Source organism: Takifugu rubripes, chromosome 13 (assembly GCF_901000725.2).
Source record: "Takifugu rubripes chromosome 13, fTakRub1.2, whole genome shotgun sequence".
In the NCBI taxonomy this organism is placed as follows: domain Eukaryota; kingdom Metazoa; phylum Chordata; class Actinopteri; order Tetraodontiformes; family Tetraodontidae; genus Takifugu; species Takifugu rubripes.
The window spans coordinates 16,897,494-16,915,912 of NC_042297.1; the positions used below are offsets into that span (position 1 = coordinate 16,897,494).

At 47.2% G+C, this 18,419-nt stretch overlaps 1 protein-coding gene across 2 annotated transcripts in view; it reads left to right on the forward strand.

Annotated features, from left to right (window-relative positions):
* The window catches only part of gpc5a (glypican 5a), a 69,902-nt gene that overhangs the window by 40,720 nt on the left and 10,763 nt on the right, over positions 1–18,419 (forward strand). Inside the window, exons 8-9 of one of the 2 annotated variants that reach the window (XM_029846180.1) lie at positions 3,668–3,830; positions 14,060–16,588. In XM_029846180.1, coding sequence (XP_029702040.1) covers positions 3,668–3,830; positions 14,060–14,427 — 531 coding nt within the window. In that variant the 3' untranslated portion in view covers positions 14,428–16,588. Of the gene's footprint in view, positions 1–3,667; positions 3,831–14,059; positions 16,589–18,419 lie in introns of those variants that run through there. The other variant, XM_003969906.3, reaches the window with a different exon arrangement.

Consider the following 18,419-nt stretch of genomic DNA (forward strand, 5'->3'; position numbering starts at 1 on the left):
CTGTGTCCACCACACGATGCGACAGTTCCTGTGTCCACCCCACGATGCTACAGTTCCTGTGTCCACCACACGATGCTACAGTTCCTGTGTCCACCCCACAATGCTACAGTTCCTGTGTCCACCACACGATGCTACAGTTCCTGTGTCCACCTCTTCACCACTTCAAGGCATTTTGTGCTCCATAAATCCGGTGTTTACATTAATTCAGCTGCGACCTTGATCAACAACGCCGTGCAAAACGCTCCCGTTTCCCTAGGATGGGATATAAAGACATCATCGCTGTCCCGCCTGGAAGCGTAGCGCAGCAGCGCGGCTGTTGACAAACTCATCGTGCAATCCGAGCGCACAGAGTGGAGATTTCATCGTGGTGCTCTTCATCAGCAGTTCCAATGAATTATTTGTCGGCTGCTCTCCACCTCTGCCTGTCCTCTCATCTCGATGTGGTTAAGAATCTATAAGTAGGCCCCGTCCCCGTGTCTCTCAATCAAAACCCCGGAGCGCCCGGCTCCTCCCCCGGTCTGCCGCCTGAATTATTTACCAGCCATCGACGTGTTCGTTGACCTGCACTTTTTTTTTTTTACATGGTGAATTATTCATGCTCTGACTCCACTTAGCCCAATAGATTAACGCGAAAATATATTCTGTTTCTGCGACTCCTAAATGTGAATAACATATGCGTAACATTCAAATAGCACCCCGGCGGAGAAGCAGAGGCAGCTCGGCTCTCTGGAGACGTTAAACACAGCAACTCTCATGAGTTTGACATACAAATTGAGCTGCTTGCATTAATTCGAAAAATCAGACGCTCTGTGCCTGCGAAAGGACGACTTCATCGTTAATTGGAAGACAACGGCAAAAAAATGGTCATTTCTTCACGAAATTTCCTTTTCAGCCAATAACTCTTTTGCATATTGGGCACACGAGGCTTCAAGTTGCCAAAAGTTTTGTGTGTAATTGCTTAAAAAAGGATCAGAAACAAGCAAACATGCCCCCAATGTTCACAGTTCAAATACCAACATCCACACATGAGGATATTTGCCAAAGTCTGGCTGGATTTAAGTAGTTAAAACGACTTAAGCATTAGAAAAGAGGAAACAAGGCTGCAATATATAATTTAATGAATTATTATTCAAATGGCCGAGCCGTGACCGATGCTCCGCTGGAGCTAACTCATGGCCACTCTCCTCACCAGCGGCGGTGCTGCAGCAACTTTTCCCGCCCCCGAGAAGCAGGTCGAGGTTGTGAATCTATATTTGATGGCAGCCGATCTGCACTGGGCGGAGTGGACCAGACGGAAAATTCCAAATCAAATTTCAGACGAGAACTAAAGAAATACAACAGAACTGCTTTTGGCCTCTTTATGAGGTTTTCTGGCAATAAATAAAAAAACCGTCCACCTCAGGGGGCAGCGGTCAGATTTTGTTTTCAAATTTAAATTCTATTCTAATTTCTCTGCTGACCTCTTGCTCTCGGACTCGGTCCTGGATAAACACCCTGTCAGCGCTCCGGGGAGTGAGATGGGAGAGGAGTGTGTCAGCCTGACACTTCCCTCCTCTGACTGGCTAAAGCGATACGTCCTTCACGTAGAAGACAAACATTGAAATCTTCAGAAATACAGTATCTAAATGCCCGCGTGTGCCTGTTTGTGTGAATGAATTCATCATTCCGACGACCTGTGGGACGCAGCCGTCCCTGAAACGGGCTAGCGCTTGTGATGGAATGAACGTTTTCCAGAAGGCAGCGGTGAGAACGGTGCGTGGGCTGGACAGCTGGCGTCCTTGACGACGCTTTGGGCTTCCCTCACGCCGACGGTGATGAAGATACCACAGAGCCGTAGGAGTTCTGCTGACGTCTGAGGCTAGCGCTGCCAGGGTTCTTTCTCCCCGTCTTGGTATAGCGTCCGTTAAGCTAGTATAGGTCATAGTGTTGTAAAGTATAGCCAGACCTTGGTTCCCTTGGCAACGCTTATTGTCTCCTTGAGGAAGCTTATTTTCATCTATGAGACAAAGAACTCCTGCTGCTCCTCTGCCCAGTGACATCACGCCAGTTGATGTAATTATTAGTTTGGTTCTTAATGATTTCACCCCCCCCCCCCCCTCATTATAATGTGGATTTGCATGACCTGCTGGATCGACGGTTATCTGTGGCGCCTGCGGGTGTAAACGTGCCTCCTCGTGTCATACAGGGAATTTATGGCCCATTTCCCCTCGCGCTGGTGATGCTTAAGCTCTGAATTGTAATTATTTCAGTAACACGGCGAATGTGGAATAGCAAGAGTCCTTGAATGGTGTTTATGTTGGAACAATAAGGCATGAAAAGAAAATGATTTTAATACGAGAGTGACTGGAGTAAAGGGCTAAACAGTAGTGATGCGACCAATGTTTTCTTTATTTCTTCGACTAATTGCTTCCAATAAAGTCAAATTAAGAAAACGGACAAAGCAAATGGGTTTAGATACCGATAAAGAGCACATAACAGTCAGCTAATTGGACTAAATCAAGCAGAGGAAATCTGATTTGCCGGCTTGTTGATAATAGCTGTATTAGTGTGACGTGACTGATGCCTGTAAGATTTCAGTGAATATGTTAAATCCAATTTTCTCCTTTTGTGATTTGGTGTTTAAGCTAAGCTAGCTCCCTACACGTGGGCTCCTAATTGGCGCGCCAGTCTGAGAGGATTAGATTATGGCTGTTGTGAGCGCGTGTGCTGGGGTTTCTCCTGCTAACTATGCAGCCGTGCAGTCTTGGCCTATAAGACGTCCTCTCAGAGGCCCCCCCAAAGGTGCCTCCCCTGGCTGGTTTTTAATCTGGACTCGTCCTGAATGAAGCAGGGAGGTCAGTGTGGATAACAACAGGCGGGTTTTCAGTCATTTTCACCGCAGTTCTTTCTGGTATCGACAGATCCTCTGATGGAATGTTTGCCCTCAGCATGTCTCCTCCTGCGAATAGACTAAATATAGCTAAATGTGCATGTTTAACAATATCCCTTAACAAGGTTCTGTGCCTGGAACTGAAAGTTCTGGAACGCTTTTCTAATTTTAAAGCTCAAATATCAGCTCGAGCTACCTGAGCCGGCTAATCTCAGGTGTGGCAGAAACTCATTATTCCACACGATTCATTAAACATTTGGTTAGGTTTTCTGACTAAACGGCAGTTAATTATGGTAATCACACACACACACACACGCATAAAAAAACATTCCTCAGTTCTCTCCGTCTTCTGAGCTGTCGTCACTGAGGAGCACAAACTCCAGACAGGCTAATTAGCGGTGCGGATCTGTCCCGGCTCAGCCATGGCAGCAACCCTGACACTTTTGCTCCCATGCGCTGAACCACAACAGTAACTAATTAACATAGACACTGCCTTTCTGATCAACACAAAGCAGCCTCTCTTGTTTCCAGCGATGCATCGTGAATTTCAATGAGCCAATTAGCGTAACCGTTCCCCTCAGTATCGAGTCTTTAAGATTCTGCTGCACAGCAACGCAGCAGGAAGTTGAGCTGCACAATGAGCCACTGCAGATCTCCGCAGCCACGATTTTATTTCTGTAGTGTTTGGTTTACAGGTGTCGGGGCTGCTGTCGATGTTTACTGTCAGTTTTCAGATTAAATCGACACGCTTATCTCTGCGCGTGATGGAAAACTAATTTCCCTGTCTTTCACCGCTAGCTGTTGCAGGGCAAATCCATTCCCAAACTGGGATCTTTGGACCAGATCGAAACAGGAAGTGGGGACGCGGAGGGGCAGTACAGCGGCGACTGCGACGACGAGGACGGCTGCGGCAGCTCGGGCGGAGGAGAGAGCAGGAGGAAGAACTCCAGGGTGGTCAAGCGTGAGTGCCGCTAAAATGGAGGCTTTTTAAACACCGCACCAGCAAAATCCACTCAGATCACCACAGATGGCGACGGATTTAAACGCCTTGCAACCTGTTTTGCTCTGGTTGCTATGGTGACATAATTGTCCGGTTATTGATTCATTTTTAAGTTATCCGATTGAATTCATTTGAATGTCCCGCTCCTCCCTTTCTTCTTTCGTCTCTCCTCTTCCCATCTTCAAACATTCTAAGAACCTGATAAATCACTGCTCTCATTCTGAACACTGGGAGACGAGTGTGTGCGTGTGTGTGTGTGTGTGTGTGGGGGGGGGGGGGGGGGGGGGGGGTCATCAAACAAGCTGCTTTATCCCTGTAAATGTTTCCTTTCCTACTCATCGGTCTGTCTTCTGGCACCGTGCAGCTGCTAAACAGAGGCTCCTCTGAGGTGTGTGTGTGTGTGTGTGGGGGGGGGGGGGGGGGGGGGCTATGACCTTTAACACCCATTACAGTAGGACCGCCCCGACCCTGTCACACAGCCCACGTCAGCCCGCCTCCTGTATTTATGAACCCCCCCACGGCTGCTGCCACCTCTGTCAAGCAGGTCCGCCACTGCTGATGCAACATGGGGCCTGAGGCGACACGTCTGGTTCCTTAACCATGAAAATGCCGTACGAGTGGTCACCTTCCTCACTACATCCACGTTTTAAGACTTTTCCCCTCAGATTTGATGAGAAAACCTCTTTTGTTGGTCTTCCAAGAACTTTCCGAGCGTTTCCAACTGTCTCACATGTTTACCGAATATGTTGGGTCTCTGAAAGCGGAGCTCCCGTCACACAATAATCCTCGAGGTTATGTCACCCCCTTTATAAGGATGGATTATTATTTCAATTTACGGAGCTGCACGACGGTGATTCGGTGCTCGAGCTCACCAGACGCCGCGAGGATCCAGGAAGCTTGGCGCAGCCAGGAATGCTGGGAGAGCGGTGATAACTTCGCCCTCGGGGGAAACATAAGCCTCTGTTTCAGAAGTGTTTGTTTGGAATTGCTTGTGAAAGCCCCCACCCCCCCAATCATCCTCCCGGATGTGAGATTTCAGCGTGCCGTATCTGACAGTTCTGTTTTCCGAAACTGACAGTCGGACATTTAGGCCATCTTAATAAGCCGGCTACACACAAGTCGGAGAGTAAACACTGAAACAGTGGGGCTGCTTAGAACAGGAGATCCTCGCTGCAGCACACGTCAAACTGAGTGTCTATTTCTGAACCCCCCCCCCCCATAACTCAACCGTGGCGTGGCAATTCTGTTTTCCTTTAGTTACACATCGCTTGTGCCCCTTTTTCTCATGTACAACCGAGCGTACAGTGACAAAAGGAGCAGCAAAGGGCATCAGGTTTTCTTCTGTCTTCCCAGACAGCCTGGATATGGACCGGGTGATTAAGGTTACCAAACTGCTGTGATCCCTTAAAATAAAGCCGAGGCCAAAGCTAACAAGATCTCACCTCGGCAACAGGGCTAACAAATCAGCTACCGCGAGGATTACCCACAGCGCAGGTCGTAGACTATTAATGAGCATCGTTGCTTTTTTATTTCTGTCTCTGCGTGAAACCCGGAGCCGATGAGACTGAAATGCAATATTAAAATTCAACCGCAGAGCTTAATTTTTATTAAATAAAAAGGCTGCTGGTAAAAAGGGTGAAACGTAAGAGAGCGCCACAGAAAATGACATAATTGTCAGTGGGATTATCCTTGGGAATAATTACTTGCGTAATCAAAGCAGAAGTGAGAGGTGAGGGTCGGGAAAACAAAGGGAGGGAAATGCAGTTCGATGCTGCTTTGATCTCTCTTTGAGCACCTTTGAATTGCGCAGCGTTGACGTCTGCGACTGTGTGTTTTATCTCCTGACGTTCTGACAGAGCCGCCAATCACCTGAGCACCTGGCTGCTAAAGACTTAAAACTCCGCCTGCTTTAATTTGATTCCTCACTCAATTATGCATTTATCTATAATCCCTCTCCTTTGTGCCTTTGATGTTTATCGGCAGAAAGCGTTAGCTGCAGATTGAGATAAGAAAATGAACGGGGTTTCTGACAATAGGAGCCCGATTTAAGGGATTATCCTCATTAGGTGGAGTTGTGTGAAAATGCTTTGTCTTTGTGTGACAAGAAACAACAATGTGCTTTATCTTTGAAAAGATCTATCTTTAGTTTTCTATTTAACAAGAGCTGATTGGGAATGTTTATGGCGGCCTGCTCGAAGATGCGCCTGACTCGGGCGGATTTTCTCTTTCTTTGTGTACTTGTTTGTCTGCGTGTAGTCCTAAATAATTTCTGAAAACACTGATTACAGTCTGGTGCTTTGTTGAATATTAATAGGCAATTAGCCGACATGCTAAAGTCAGCATTTCAGCTCCCGCCAGAATGACCTTTTTTGTCTCTACCAGGCTGCAACAAAAGTACGCTAAATTAAATCACCGCTTAAAGGCAAACCCAGAAAAAAGTATACCGTTTTACAAGATCTCTCACAATAATTACACCCTAAAAACAAATACTTACGCCAATGAAAGCGAATTTTGATGTCCTAAATCTGCTGTACAGCTGCTGTAGTGTTCAAAGCACAATCACAGTTGTGGTGAAAAGGGGACATTAAAGGAGGAACTATAATACTGCCCTACCGGAGCTAATTAAATCTGGCATAAAAACCCAGATGCTAACATTAGCATGGTAACCAGGACATTCTATTGGCGGTTTTGTTCTTGAACCTTTGCAGGCCGATGTTGCGTCTTACACGCCTTCACAGTAGCTTCTCAAGTTCAGCGCCAACGCCGCGATCACCTGATTTCCACTTTCCACTCCTTGCTCTGCAAACGTTCCGTCGATGCGTTCAGAGGAGCTACGTCGGAACATTATTTCAAGACCAACGTGCACTTTAAAAACATGCAAAACCAGCTTGAAATCCTCAGATTGCCAGAAGTCGGGCTGTTGTTCAAGCGTTGAGCCTGCACAAATCTTACATGAGCAAACGGCAGCTCGCCACCGCCACAGCGCATCACAAACACCCGGCGTTCTGCTATTAAAAAGACTGTGGCGAGGAAACATTAGCGGTGGAGTCTGATGTTTTATATGCCAGGCAGTCTGCGCTGTGTGAACCAAAGACTAACAGCGAGCTGACTCATCTCCCTCCCTCGTTAGGTGGATCTCCTGTTTATTCTGCCCAGCTCCCTCTGGGAACCCCTGTTGTCTGCTAACGTTTGTTAGCATTTCTTTATTTCAAGTATGTTAAGCATTGCTCGCTGCTTTAAATCTACGATGCAGGTCTGTTACCAGCCCCCCACCTCCTTATAGCCCAGCGGTGGACCAGTGGGGTGGAACAGGCCGCTCAGGCTAATGTAACAGCTCGCAGGGTGAGCTAAGCAGAAAGGCCCCCGTCAGGTTCGGTGGCAACTCGCGGGTAAAAATCGATTCCTGGTGTGCAAACATAGAAGGGGGGGTGGCTCTTATTAATTGGCTGAGTTTCAGCAGGAGAGGATTTGATATTTGAGCTGCTGTTTTGCAGGCTAAATGTACCTGAGAGGGGGCTGCGCGGAAGGCAAATTTATGTCCTGATTTGTAAGAGATCATGGGGGAAATTATGCTACACAGATGCTACTTGGCTGGACACATGTGCAACACACAGGCCTGTCACTGGGAGCCATTTCCTGTATTCCTAACAGGCTCCGTTCTCCTTTGCAGGGCCCATTAGGGCAGCCTTTATCCTCATTACAGTGTGAGATCAAATTAGGTCACCTGCTGTGACTCTTGCCCTCGTCTGTGTCAGTAATAATGGGATCAGAATCATTCCCAGCACTTTGCCTTTGAAGCTTTTGACCATTAAGACTAACTGCATGGACTCCAGTAGCCTTCTGGTTTGTCCCTCAATTAAATTAACCCCCGAACTAATTTACCATAAAGGATTCTGAAAGACTCTCCTGTAACAGTTATTAAGAGATGGTAGGTCTATTCTACATGAATACTGAAGCAAGTCTTGTTTAAGTTACATGAGTGAAGTCTAGACCAGAGAAAATGTCCACAGTTTACTTCAGGACATGAGGACGTGCACTAAATGGGGACGTCTCGCTCATTTTCAACAGCAAGCTGTGACTTTGGTGCCTCAAATTTAGGGTTTCCTGTTTGTTACTGATAAGAAATCATTGATTATTGTTGTGTTGCAAAGTGATTAACAATAATTTCTTTCTTGTTTTCGTTGCTTTTACTTTAATTGTGCTTCATCAGTGATATATTTTCATATCCTGATGAACTTCACTCGGGCCAGCTGCTGCAGGGCCAAGAGTGTCGCTGCACGAGCGACTCCCAGCAGGGGGTCCAACACGCTCCTGTAACCGATAACATGATAAAGACAGACTTGCTTTTTCTAATCCAGACTAACCTCAGTCCTCCGTAATAATCTGTGTTTGTTGGCTTTGGGATGGAAACATTTCCATAAATATTGACTCCCTCACGAAGCTCCGCCGTGTTTTCTATTATGTTAATATTGATCAGCAATATAAGCAGCAATAATCACATCATGCAGGAGAAGAAAAAACCAAAAACAAACTCCGGATCCATATTTTCAACCGGGGTGGAGCAGAGAACAGGGCTCATCAATCCAGTCCCACGAGGACCACAATCCTCCCGGGTTTCTGTCCTACCCAGTTTTTTGTAGGTCTGGGTTGAGACCACCGCTCTAAAGGAAGGAAATCCTCCGCTTGAGAACCTTCGGGGGGACTTTTCTTAATCTGCTAATGCCATCATGTAAAGCAGGTCAGAAGTCTCGCTGCAGCACCACCATCATCATAATCATCATCATCATCATCACTGGCGCCGTCCGGCAAGAAAAAACATTGCTCTGCTGTGATACGGATGAATGGAGCTAAAGAGGAGAGCGCAGCACTTGTGGATCCTCGGAGAACATCTGCCAGTGAAGGTCAACGAGGCACTCGGAGACACCCGCAGATGCTCGGAGCGTTCCTGAGGGTGGGGGCGGCGGCTGAGAGCTGCTCCCATCCAGCCGCACAAGCTGCTGCTCCGCATTAACCTGCTCCGACTTTTTATTCTGATGAGCAGGAGGGCAGAAAAAGGTTCATCAGGAGGGCTCCCATCAGTCACAGCGGCCGCTGCACGCGCACGTCATTACCGTGAGCGAGCGAAGGATCTCTGCGATCTTTGGGAGGAACGGTGTCCCCGGGCGGACGCCGATGGCGTTAGAGTCCTTTTAATGCGTGGTTAATCACCGAGAGGCCACACGTTGAACAGCCTGGATGGAATTCATGACCCGTGGCGCCGCTCGGCCTCTTCCTCTGGGTTCGGTTATTGTTTCCGGAAGAGGTGGAGGGAAATGAAGAGACGGCTGGGAAACCTAAAGGAGCCGCGTCCGGACGAAGGACTCCGATCCATCACCTCGGGTTTGCCTCTGGAGACGGAGGAGGAGCGCGCCAAGGACACTGGATGAAACACGAAGCAGTCATGAGTGCATTAGTAAAATGGCTGCTGTCACCCGCAGACAGATGAGGCGGCTGCCAGAGATCGCCATAAAAAGACACCATCTGCCGCCAGGACCCAGGGAGGGTGCGTTTTTAAAAAAAAGATGTGGAATAAATACAGAAATGACTGCGAAGTAAAACCAAATTCAAATCACCAAATTCTCCAGTATTCCATCAGTGTGCGACCTTGATCGGCGAGTGTGTTGTTGTCACCGAGCGTGTGTGTGTGACACTTCCTGTACGCTGCTCTGCGGTTGGGCAGGAAAGGGTGTAATGGAGGCCACGTCTCTGCCAGAGAAGCTGTCTGTCACGCCGCCGTCGGGGGACTTGGCCGTGTCCCCGTCAGCGCCGCAGCCGACTCCCGGGCCGCGGCGCTGGCTGTCACTTCCGTTTGTCCTGCCTCAGCCACGCTATAGGTTCAAACTTCATCTTTTTTGCGCGTGGAACCTTCGTTTTTTTCTCTCCACCACCTGCTGAATTTGAGCACAACTGATCTGCAAACTGCCAGATTTATTATTTATTCATCCGTCCGTTTATTTAGAGGCAAAAACACCCCCAGGTCCTGTGGGTAAACACTGGTTTATAGCCCGATAAATTCCTCAAAGCTTCTTAGTCCCGTGGGAACATCCCACTATTGAACATATCATCTGCTAATGTTGCCTTCTCCCATTGAATTTACCTTGACACGTCCTAGATACTAAACTATCTTAAAGAGCATATTAACCCCCGCCGCCTCCCACTCACGGGTGGATTGTTTGAGGTTTTAGCTCCACCGTGGGATTAGTTTATGTAATCAGTCCCTTGTGACTCATCTGCAAATGCCTCCCCCGTTTGTTGTGGGCTTATCTAACCCACGAGGATAATCAGGCACCTTTCTTTAACTCCGTCTGCTTTGAACTGTTGGAAATGACAAATTTGAGTGACTTATCTTCTCTTATATTTATTTATTTTCTTCAACAAGCTGCGCGCTCTGATATGATTCTTCCCTTTAAAACACCTAAATGTGAAACGGCACTAGACCGGGCCAAAGCGCGGCGTGGCGGTGGATCCGTGTGCACGTGCTTAGCGAGCTGGAGCGTCGAGGTGAATCATCGCTGATGCGGAGCTCCGCGTTTGCTTTCATGCTTCCGCTGCCGCCTGTTGACGACCGGGACCTTCTCTGCCCTTCCACATAAGTGAGGCGCGGAGCCGAGGGATGAAAGCATGTAGATTAGTATCTGCTGCGTATTAACATATGGTCACGGCCCAGAAACGCACACCTTGTGCCGGTGCTTTGAACAATATTGCCAAGCGTAACTGCAGCCACGCTTGGATGGATATGAAAGGCAATCACTTTCTGATATGCAACATAAAAATAATGACTTTTTCTTCCCCGACGACAAAACAGACCTCGTATTTCCGTAACCCCCCCCCCCACCCCCGTTGTTGTTTTGGGTTTTAAGCAAAGCTTTTTAAACCATTATCTTTCATGGCACATTCTTGTTTATCGGTCGGAGCCTGTGCTATTTGAGTGTTGGCTTAATGAGCTGCGGCGGCGCACGTGGAAGGATATTGCGTTGCACTAATGAACCATGAAAAGGGCAGGCACACATCACAGTGTGAACAGTTTAATGATCAGCTCGTTGCTGGTCCATCCGACTAACGCCGCTCCATCAGTAAGCACCGATACAGGGCGCTTTATTAGACAACTCATTCTGCCGCGGCCTGGCAACGCGCTGGCGGAGCCTCGCGGCGCTCTAGTAGCGCCCACTCGCTGTCTGTGGACGACTTTGGACGCTTTCACGATATTTCCAAAAGTGGAGTCCATACGTAGATGTGGAGCTCCCAGCCTGTGTTCATATTAAAGATCTTAACAATTGTGTGCAGGTTTTGGAGATGTCAAAGAGTCGTCTACCTAAGCTAATACGCTTTAGCTCAGTCTTAGATTCTCAATATGAGCCATAAAATAGTAGAAAAAATAGTTAAAGGAGAAAAAGCTGCTGTAAATACCAGAAATATCTCTGTAAAACAACAACCTGAAGATACCGTTATACGACCCACACACTTAGCAGCCTTCATGACATTTGACGGGCAGGTTTTTGGTCTCCTTTCCCTCCATCGCCTCTGCAAATATCGCCTGTCCTCCCGTTTCTAAGGTCGCACTCAGCAGTTCGTCAGCAAGCCTACGCACCGCTTCCATCCCGCCTGGTCTTTGTAAGCCCCGCGCTCGCAGCCGCTCATCAGGCACACACGGACAAACACACACTCGCACAGGAACACATGAGGTACAGGTCGAACAGGTGTATCGGAGCCATTTAGATTGATATTCTGTGTTGACCTTCAGTGCTAATGGAAAAGGCCAGACAGGAGACCCTCCATGTTTGTCAGGCCACAAGCGAAGGAGACGGGCTGGAATGTTGCATTTTTGTGTTTGCTTCACAGATTGTTGGTTCTTTTAAGTGAAGCATCGTCTTATGTCAGTCGTGGGTCTTCGTGTTCCAGGGCGACATCAGAGGTTACGCTGGGTTCAGTTCATCCCACAACCCTCTCAGTCTTTCCTCCCGGCCGTTTCACATTTAGCTGTTAGCATACTGATTCACAAAACGCATCAAGCCGTCATGCAAACTGTCGCAGACATCAATGTTTGGATATTCCTGCCACTTCCTGTTGTTTTCTTCACCCTTTCTTTCCATTGGCTGTGGCGGAGGTCTGTTCTGTTCCCCTCGCACACCTGCAGATCCACGTCGTCACCTCTCACATGCTAACAGAGTTTTCCTGACTTCGCCCAACTAGGAATTGTGGGTAAAATCTGGGAATAATTGGTACAGCTACTCTGCAGTTTGTCTTCATTGGCTTCTGCTTTCTTAGACGTGAACTGATTTCATTGCGCCATCTTCATTGGTACTGGCAGCGGTGTTATTGTTGCCGCTGAAATAAATCTGACCAAATTTCAACCACCATTGAAGTGTTGACCCACAGTTTACAGACATGCAGATAGAAGACCCATCACTCCAGATGTCTCCAGAATGTGACAGATAGCTCAATGTCTTGATATAATGGAAGCAGTGAGTCCGTGAACCTGCTCAAACTCTAATTTCTTTTTTAAAAAGGACTGAAACGTGGCTGTGGACAAGGCTCACGGTCAGTCGCTTTTAACTGATTCCCAGCTGCCGTGGTGCGACTTTGAAACTGGCTGCCACGGCTTGTCCTCTGACACGGTTCACGCCGCGCTTTCACCACAACTTCGCTTCAGTCAATACTCAGAGTTCTGAAGTAACAAATAAAACTTTCCTATCTTACATCAGGGAGGTTTAGTAGATGTGGGCCCTCTGTAGCCTTTAGCTCAGAGCCCTCAAAGCTTCCGGGGCCCTCGGTTGCTCCAGCCCACTCATTTCCAAGGTTTGAGGTCAACACGTTCTTCTACGTGCATTTTTATTTACTCTGCAACCCGCTACTTTTTCCTGACCCGTCTCACCGATTTTAACATTTTGTGAGGAATCAAGCAGCTACCAGACGTTCTTTCTCTGCTGTTTGCTTAAACCGCTTCCACCTCTTGACCTTCGGTGCATCCTGTCTACCCGCAGCCCCAGAGAGAAAAAGCCGAAGCGTCTCTTGCGCTTTTCCTCCGCAGTGACCTTCTTCTCTGGCGACAGCATCTGCTGGAGAAACGCCTGACGGACTTCCTGCGCCGTCATACAGCGCGTCCATAATTTATCAGGTGGCTGTCGTCCGCCAGCCTTCGTTCATCCTGGAAGTTTCTCCACCCGACACACAAAAACAAGCTGCACTCACACTGTCCCGATAAAGCAATCGCACACATGTATTTTATTTTTAGACGTGTTTATCCAAGAAATTCGGAAACCTCTACCAATATTTCAGTCCCAACTTATAATTATCTCACACCTTTATGTGAGCGAGTACTAAACTATTAATAGGAGGAAATGAAAATGAATAACAGCCCACTTCTTCATATACACCAGAGAAACAGCAGAATCCACGCTGACTGAGATGCAGCGTGTTGTGTGAGAGTCACAACCAGCCGGAGGAAGCATGTCGGCAACGACCACATGATGGTATCAGTGGGGTTTATCCCACAGCTGATACCTGTCTTCTGTGGGAATCAGCTTTTCCTCCTCAAGACCCACAAATCCCAATTTTCCGTATCAGAGCGATTGGATGTCACAACACAGGAGCAGTCTGACACTCTGGGCACAAATCACAGCGGCGTGATGCTCAACACACACACACAAACACACAAACACACAAACGCACGGCGTCGCCGACAGTAAGCAGCCTCATCCACGTGGTCCAACGCGGGTTTTACAAACCAAATTACTGCTGCTGTGTCTTCCCTCAGACTGATAATGTTTATGAAGCACGACTTTGATCTGATTCAAAACCAATTGAAATGTGCAAATTCGGCACATCCCATTTGCAGCACAACACTGAATCTGATTTGGCCTAATTTAATTTACATCCGCGTTGCCAGCTAGCGCTATCATTTGTGACTGGACTCACCAAGTTTCCTCACAGTTACAGCACAGATTTCTTCTAAATATGACGCCTGAATGGCAAAAAACATCAGCGCTAGCAGCATATGGCAGCTGTCACTTCACCTCCGGCTGAGACTGTGTCACAGTTCAAGTGTTAAATTTCTCGCCAGCAAATGAATTCACCATCTTGATTCTTTTTTAATCTGTCACCTTCTCTGAATGCAGCATCAGTTATTTATACAGCCTCATCTTTGTCTCCAGGCACCTCTTGGGAACTCATTGCCAAGGTCACCACACCAGCACTGAGAAGAAAACTTCCTTTTAGAAACAGCTATTCTGATCAGGAAGGAGAGACTCCAGCAATGCTGAGACCATCTTCCAAATGGGGGCATCTTGTGGCAATTAGAGTGACTACGTCCCTCAGAGTTATTAATTCCACTCCTGTGACAAAATCCAAAGTTGAAATATATTGGCGATGTATTGTTGCACCTCGCCGGCCGGGTGATGTCATGAGAAAAGGGCAGAAAACCGATGGCTTGGCAGGAGTTTTGCTCCTTACACGGAAACAAACGGGTGGGATGAATCAGAGGTTTGCCGGAAGGCGTCGGGAATATTTCCAGATTTGGTAGCAAAGCGAGTCTACCCAGCTTGCGTCGTGGTTTGGTTTCTTGGAGCCTGTTTACAACTGCGCAAATGCAAACAATCCCGCACAAACGTGCATATGTGAACCAGGTCAAACTCGGGAGTCTCCTGCCTTTCGTGTGCCGGAGCTGTTCTTTCATTTAGCGTCGGATCCTCAGAGGTTTTCCTCTTCTCCCACAAACGCATCCGCCTCAGTTCAGGATCATCCTTTTCTCTTTATTCTCTAACTTTTTGCTTTGATCCAGGTGGATTTATTGTTGTCGTGTGTTCATGTGTGCATTGAAGGGCATCAAAGCAACAGGTGTGCAGTTCTAATCTGATATCTATGAGGCGCAGTGGAACAGACGTGTTGTCTCACCCCTGAAGTGAACGTCGCACCTCCTCGGCTCCAGAATAATTGTTGTTAACGGTAACGGGAGCGTGACTGAGGACGAGATGTGCCTGCAGCCGGTTCTCACCTGCATGCAGCGTGCAGGAGCTGGGCAGAACAACCCCCGAGAGACGAGCCGCAGCCTTGTTCACTGGAGTCCAGAGTGGTTCCTGCCCTCCTCTCGGCCCCCGGAGGATGTTCTTCTGCCCTTTTACATTCGATTGCCCCAGATGATTGAATGTCTGATTGTACCACAAAGGCCAAATCTGGAATGGTTTGGACAAAGAGCTGCTGTTTCCTTTAGAGGAGGGGAAAGAAAAGGAGTGAAACAAGTGATCTGAGAGCTTCTACGTGCTCGGCCTTTCTGATGAGCTTAATTGTGTCGGTTTGTTTTGATGATCAGTTACTGTTTAGAGATGAGGTCAGAGGAGAGGAACAAAATCTCTATTTTGCTGCCTGAACCCACTTTATTATTATTATTATTATTATTATTGGTATTTAGAGATGAGGTCAGAGGAGAGGAACAAAATCTCTATTTTGCTGCCTGAACCCTCTTTATTATTATTATTATTGGTAAACATAGTGATGCATTGCAGTTTTCTGATTACTTTTATGGCTTTTCTTTTAGAAACTCTGAATCCAACTTATGAAGCTAAGCTCTTTTACGGTTTTAAAGATGTCTTTTAAGAAATTAAACTCTCCATTGAGACTCCGTTGCTCCAAGCAGAGTGAGTTAATTGTGTCAGAGCTTTTGAGAAAAGTGTTCTGCCGTCTTCCTGGAACCGTTGCAAGAAAATCTGCACACGTCTCTGTAAATTCCGGCTTGGCGAGCTAATGCAAATCACAATCAAAGCTTAAGGCTTTATTCTCTTGACAGCTTCATGTTTTCCAGGACTTTAATGCCAGCGAGCAAAGCTGCAGGGTGGAGCTGGATGGTTTAAAACAACTCATACAAAGAAATATTAATGATTTTTACTAGAGATTTCTTTACATCCTGGTCGCTCCGTTGTTTGCACTGTAGAAAATGATGTTAGACTAAAATCAGTCATCTCCCAGTCCAACCAGTCCAACCAGTCTGACAGGCTGCAGCTCTCTGGCTCCCACTACTCTCTCTCCTCTTCCAGTGAGTCCTCCTCCAGGATCTAACAGGCTGCTTTAGCACTGAATAGAGATTTTACTCATCATTTGTAGGGATTTTGTGTTGTTCTTTGGTTGTTGTTGCCATGAACCAGTCCGTAGCCTGAGATTTTCAGGTCAGGGAACGTTCCAGGAGGAGGCTGAAGTCTAAAGAAGGTCAGGGAACATCCTGCCTTAGCAGAGAAGACAGCCAAGGTCACTTCTCTCTCTTTAAACTCCCTTTTACAGACAGGCTTTTATGTGATCTAATCCTTTTTTACTGTCCCTTAAACCTGTTTGTTTTTTGCACTTGTTATCAAAGAACGCCCCAGAGGTTCATAAGACTGTGCTCGGAAACCTTTTTAATAGATTTATTTTGATGTATAATGTACCTTCAGAGAAGGAAGTAACATTAAATGGGAGGATTTGTGTTTGATTTAAGAATGTTACAGTATAACGCCAATGTTATTATCATTAAATAAGACGGCTAACTGGCAGGACTTGGGTTGTTTCCTCCTGCGTGCTCTGGCTCTTGGTAATACAGTTTTGTTTGTTTCTCAGCTGGATTTTAACTTCAGCTCTTTATCATAAAACCAAGCAATTTTCTGACGTCTAAAATGAACCAGCCGCATCAATAAAAAGAAATGTTTAGATTAATAGCAACCAGCAGGAGCTTGCTTACTTCCTTACTTACTTTTTTGACACATTTCTTTTGCCAAATCATATTTCTGGATGTTTGTTCTGCACCTGGGCGCCATGGCCAGCACACGGCTCAGCCCGAGCCGCCGCTTCCTGTTGGGGGGAGAAAACAAACTACAGCTGTTTGGTTCAACAGATGGTTGGAAGCATTTGGTGATATTTGTAATTTCCAACACAGTACATGTGGTCAATCTGGCTGGAGGAGACTCTTTTAAAATGGCCTCCAGAATCAACATTCACCAGACGAGGATCTTTTTCTTTTTTTTTCTTCGTCTTCTTCTGAGGATTACTGTCAAGACATGATGTATGAGGGCTGCTGCACTGCATGTAAGGAAGTCCCGCCGGTCTCCCTCCGAGCTGGAGTGGCACACACACTTCAATGCAGAGCCGCTTGCATGAAAATTAAACTTGTTGACATTATTATCCAGGGCCGGGCCTGATTCAGCAGGATTTAAAGGATGAGATTGACGTGTCGGCCCCTGGACTACAAGATAATCTGGCCTGACCTTCTCTCACTTTGAGCTCGCTCGGGCTCTGCGACGGAGTTCCCAAGAGCGGCGGTCGACGGTGATCATAAAAATAAAGATTCACCCTTTCTTTAAGCTTTGGAAAATAAAAAACTCCTCAGTTGGGCTCAAATCGCCGCGGTAACAGAAGCGGTTTTGTCCTTTTCCCGCCGGAGCAGGCTGTTTCCTGTCTGGGCCGAATCGGGGGTGGGCACTGGACATCCATTATCTCTGGTGCCGTCGAGGTGAGGAGAGGATTATCTGACTCCTGCAGGTTTAGCCGTCATCCTACAGCTCGCAGACGCCGAGATCCATCTCCCGGCTGTCGATCAGGGTCTGCTGTATGTCTCCATTAGCGCTCCGTGACTGATGCTTCCCATCCACCGTTCATCGGAAGTGTCACACACACTTAATTGGGCATGGTAATCACCCAATCACACGATATTAAGTGTCCTATTTGTGGAAATGTGGCCGGTGAAAATGAATAGTTATTGATTAGCAACACTGACATTCAGCTTACTCCTTTTCACACATTAGCCTAGCATTGATTGCTGGCAGCGTTTCCTGCGTGCAATACTGAGAATCGACCAGGTCCTTAATGTGCGGTCCAGGCTTGACCATTATAACCATCCATTATCACCCTCGCCATCTGAAGCCTTGTCACTACAGCCTGGTGGGGAATTGGCAGGCAGACACGATTGTGACCGAGGCAGGAGCAGGCTCAAGCTCTCCAGTTTCTGTCGGCAAACTATTGCATAATGAATCGATTACAGCCTCTACTGGAAGGGTTCCCTTCTTGCGTGCACGCCTGTGGCCGTGTGTGTTGTGTGTCGGCCACGGAACACACACACCATCAAAGCTGTGACCTGGGATGGTGACTGCCGCTGTGTGTTCTGCCTAATGCTCCTTACGCTAAGGCTTTACAAATGAATTGGAACATTGATCTTTACCTGATATTGAATATTTATGTCTCCTGGTGGGTCGTGGTTGCATTAACCTCTCAGGCACCCTTGGGCTAAAGAATCTTTAAGGGCCTAACTGAATCACTCTTCACCCTCTGAACATTGCAGACCTCACGTGACAGCTCTATTGTGCCTCCGGTAACCTGGCAGCTTTGAGGCATTAATGATAATATGAATAGTAATGTTCATCATTTCTTAATTCTGGATTCTACAGGTCAGTACAGGGATTTTGGTCCATGTGGAGTTAGCATGTGCTCCCTGTGCACATAAGTAGTTATTGGAGAACCTTAAATTTTCTCTAGATGTGATTGTGTGTGTGTGTGTTT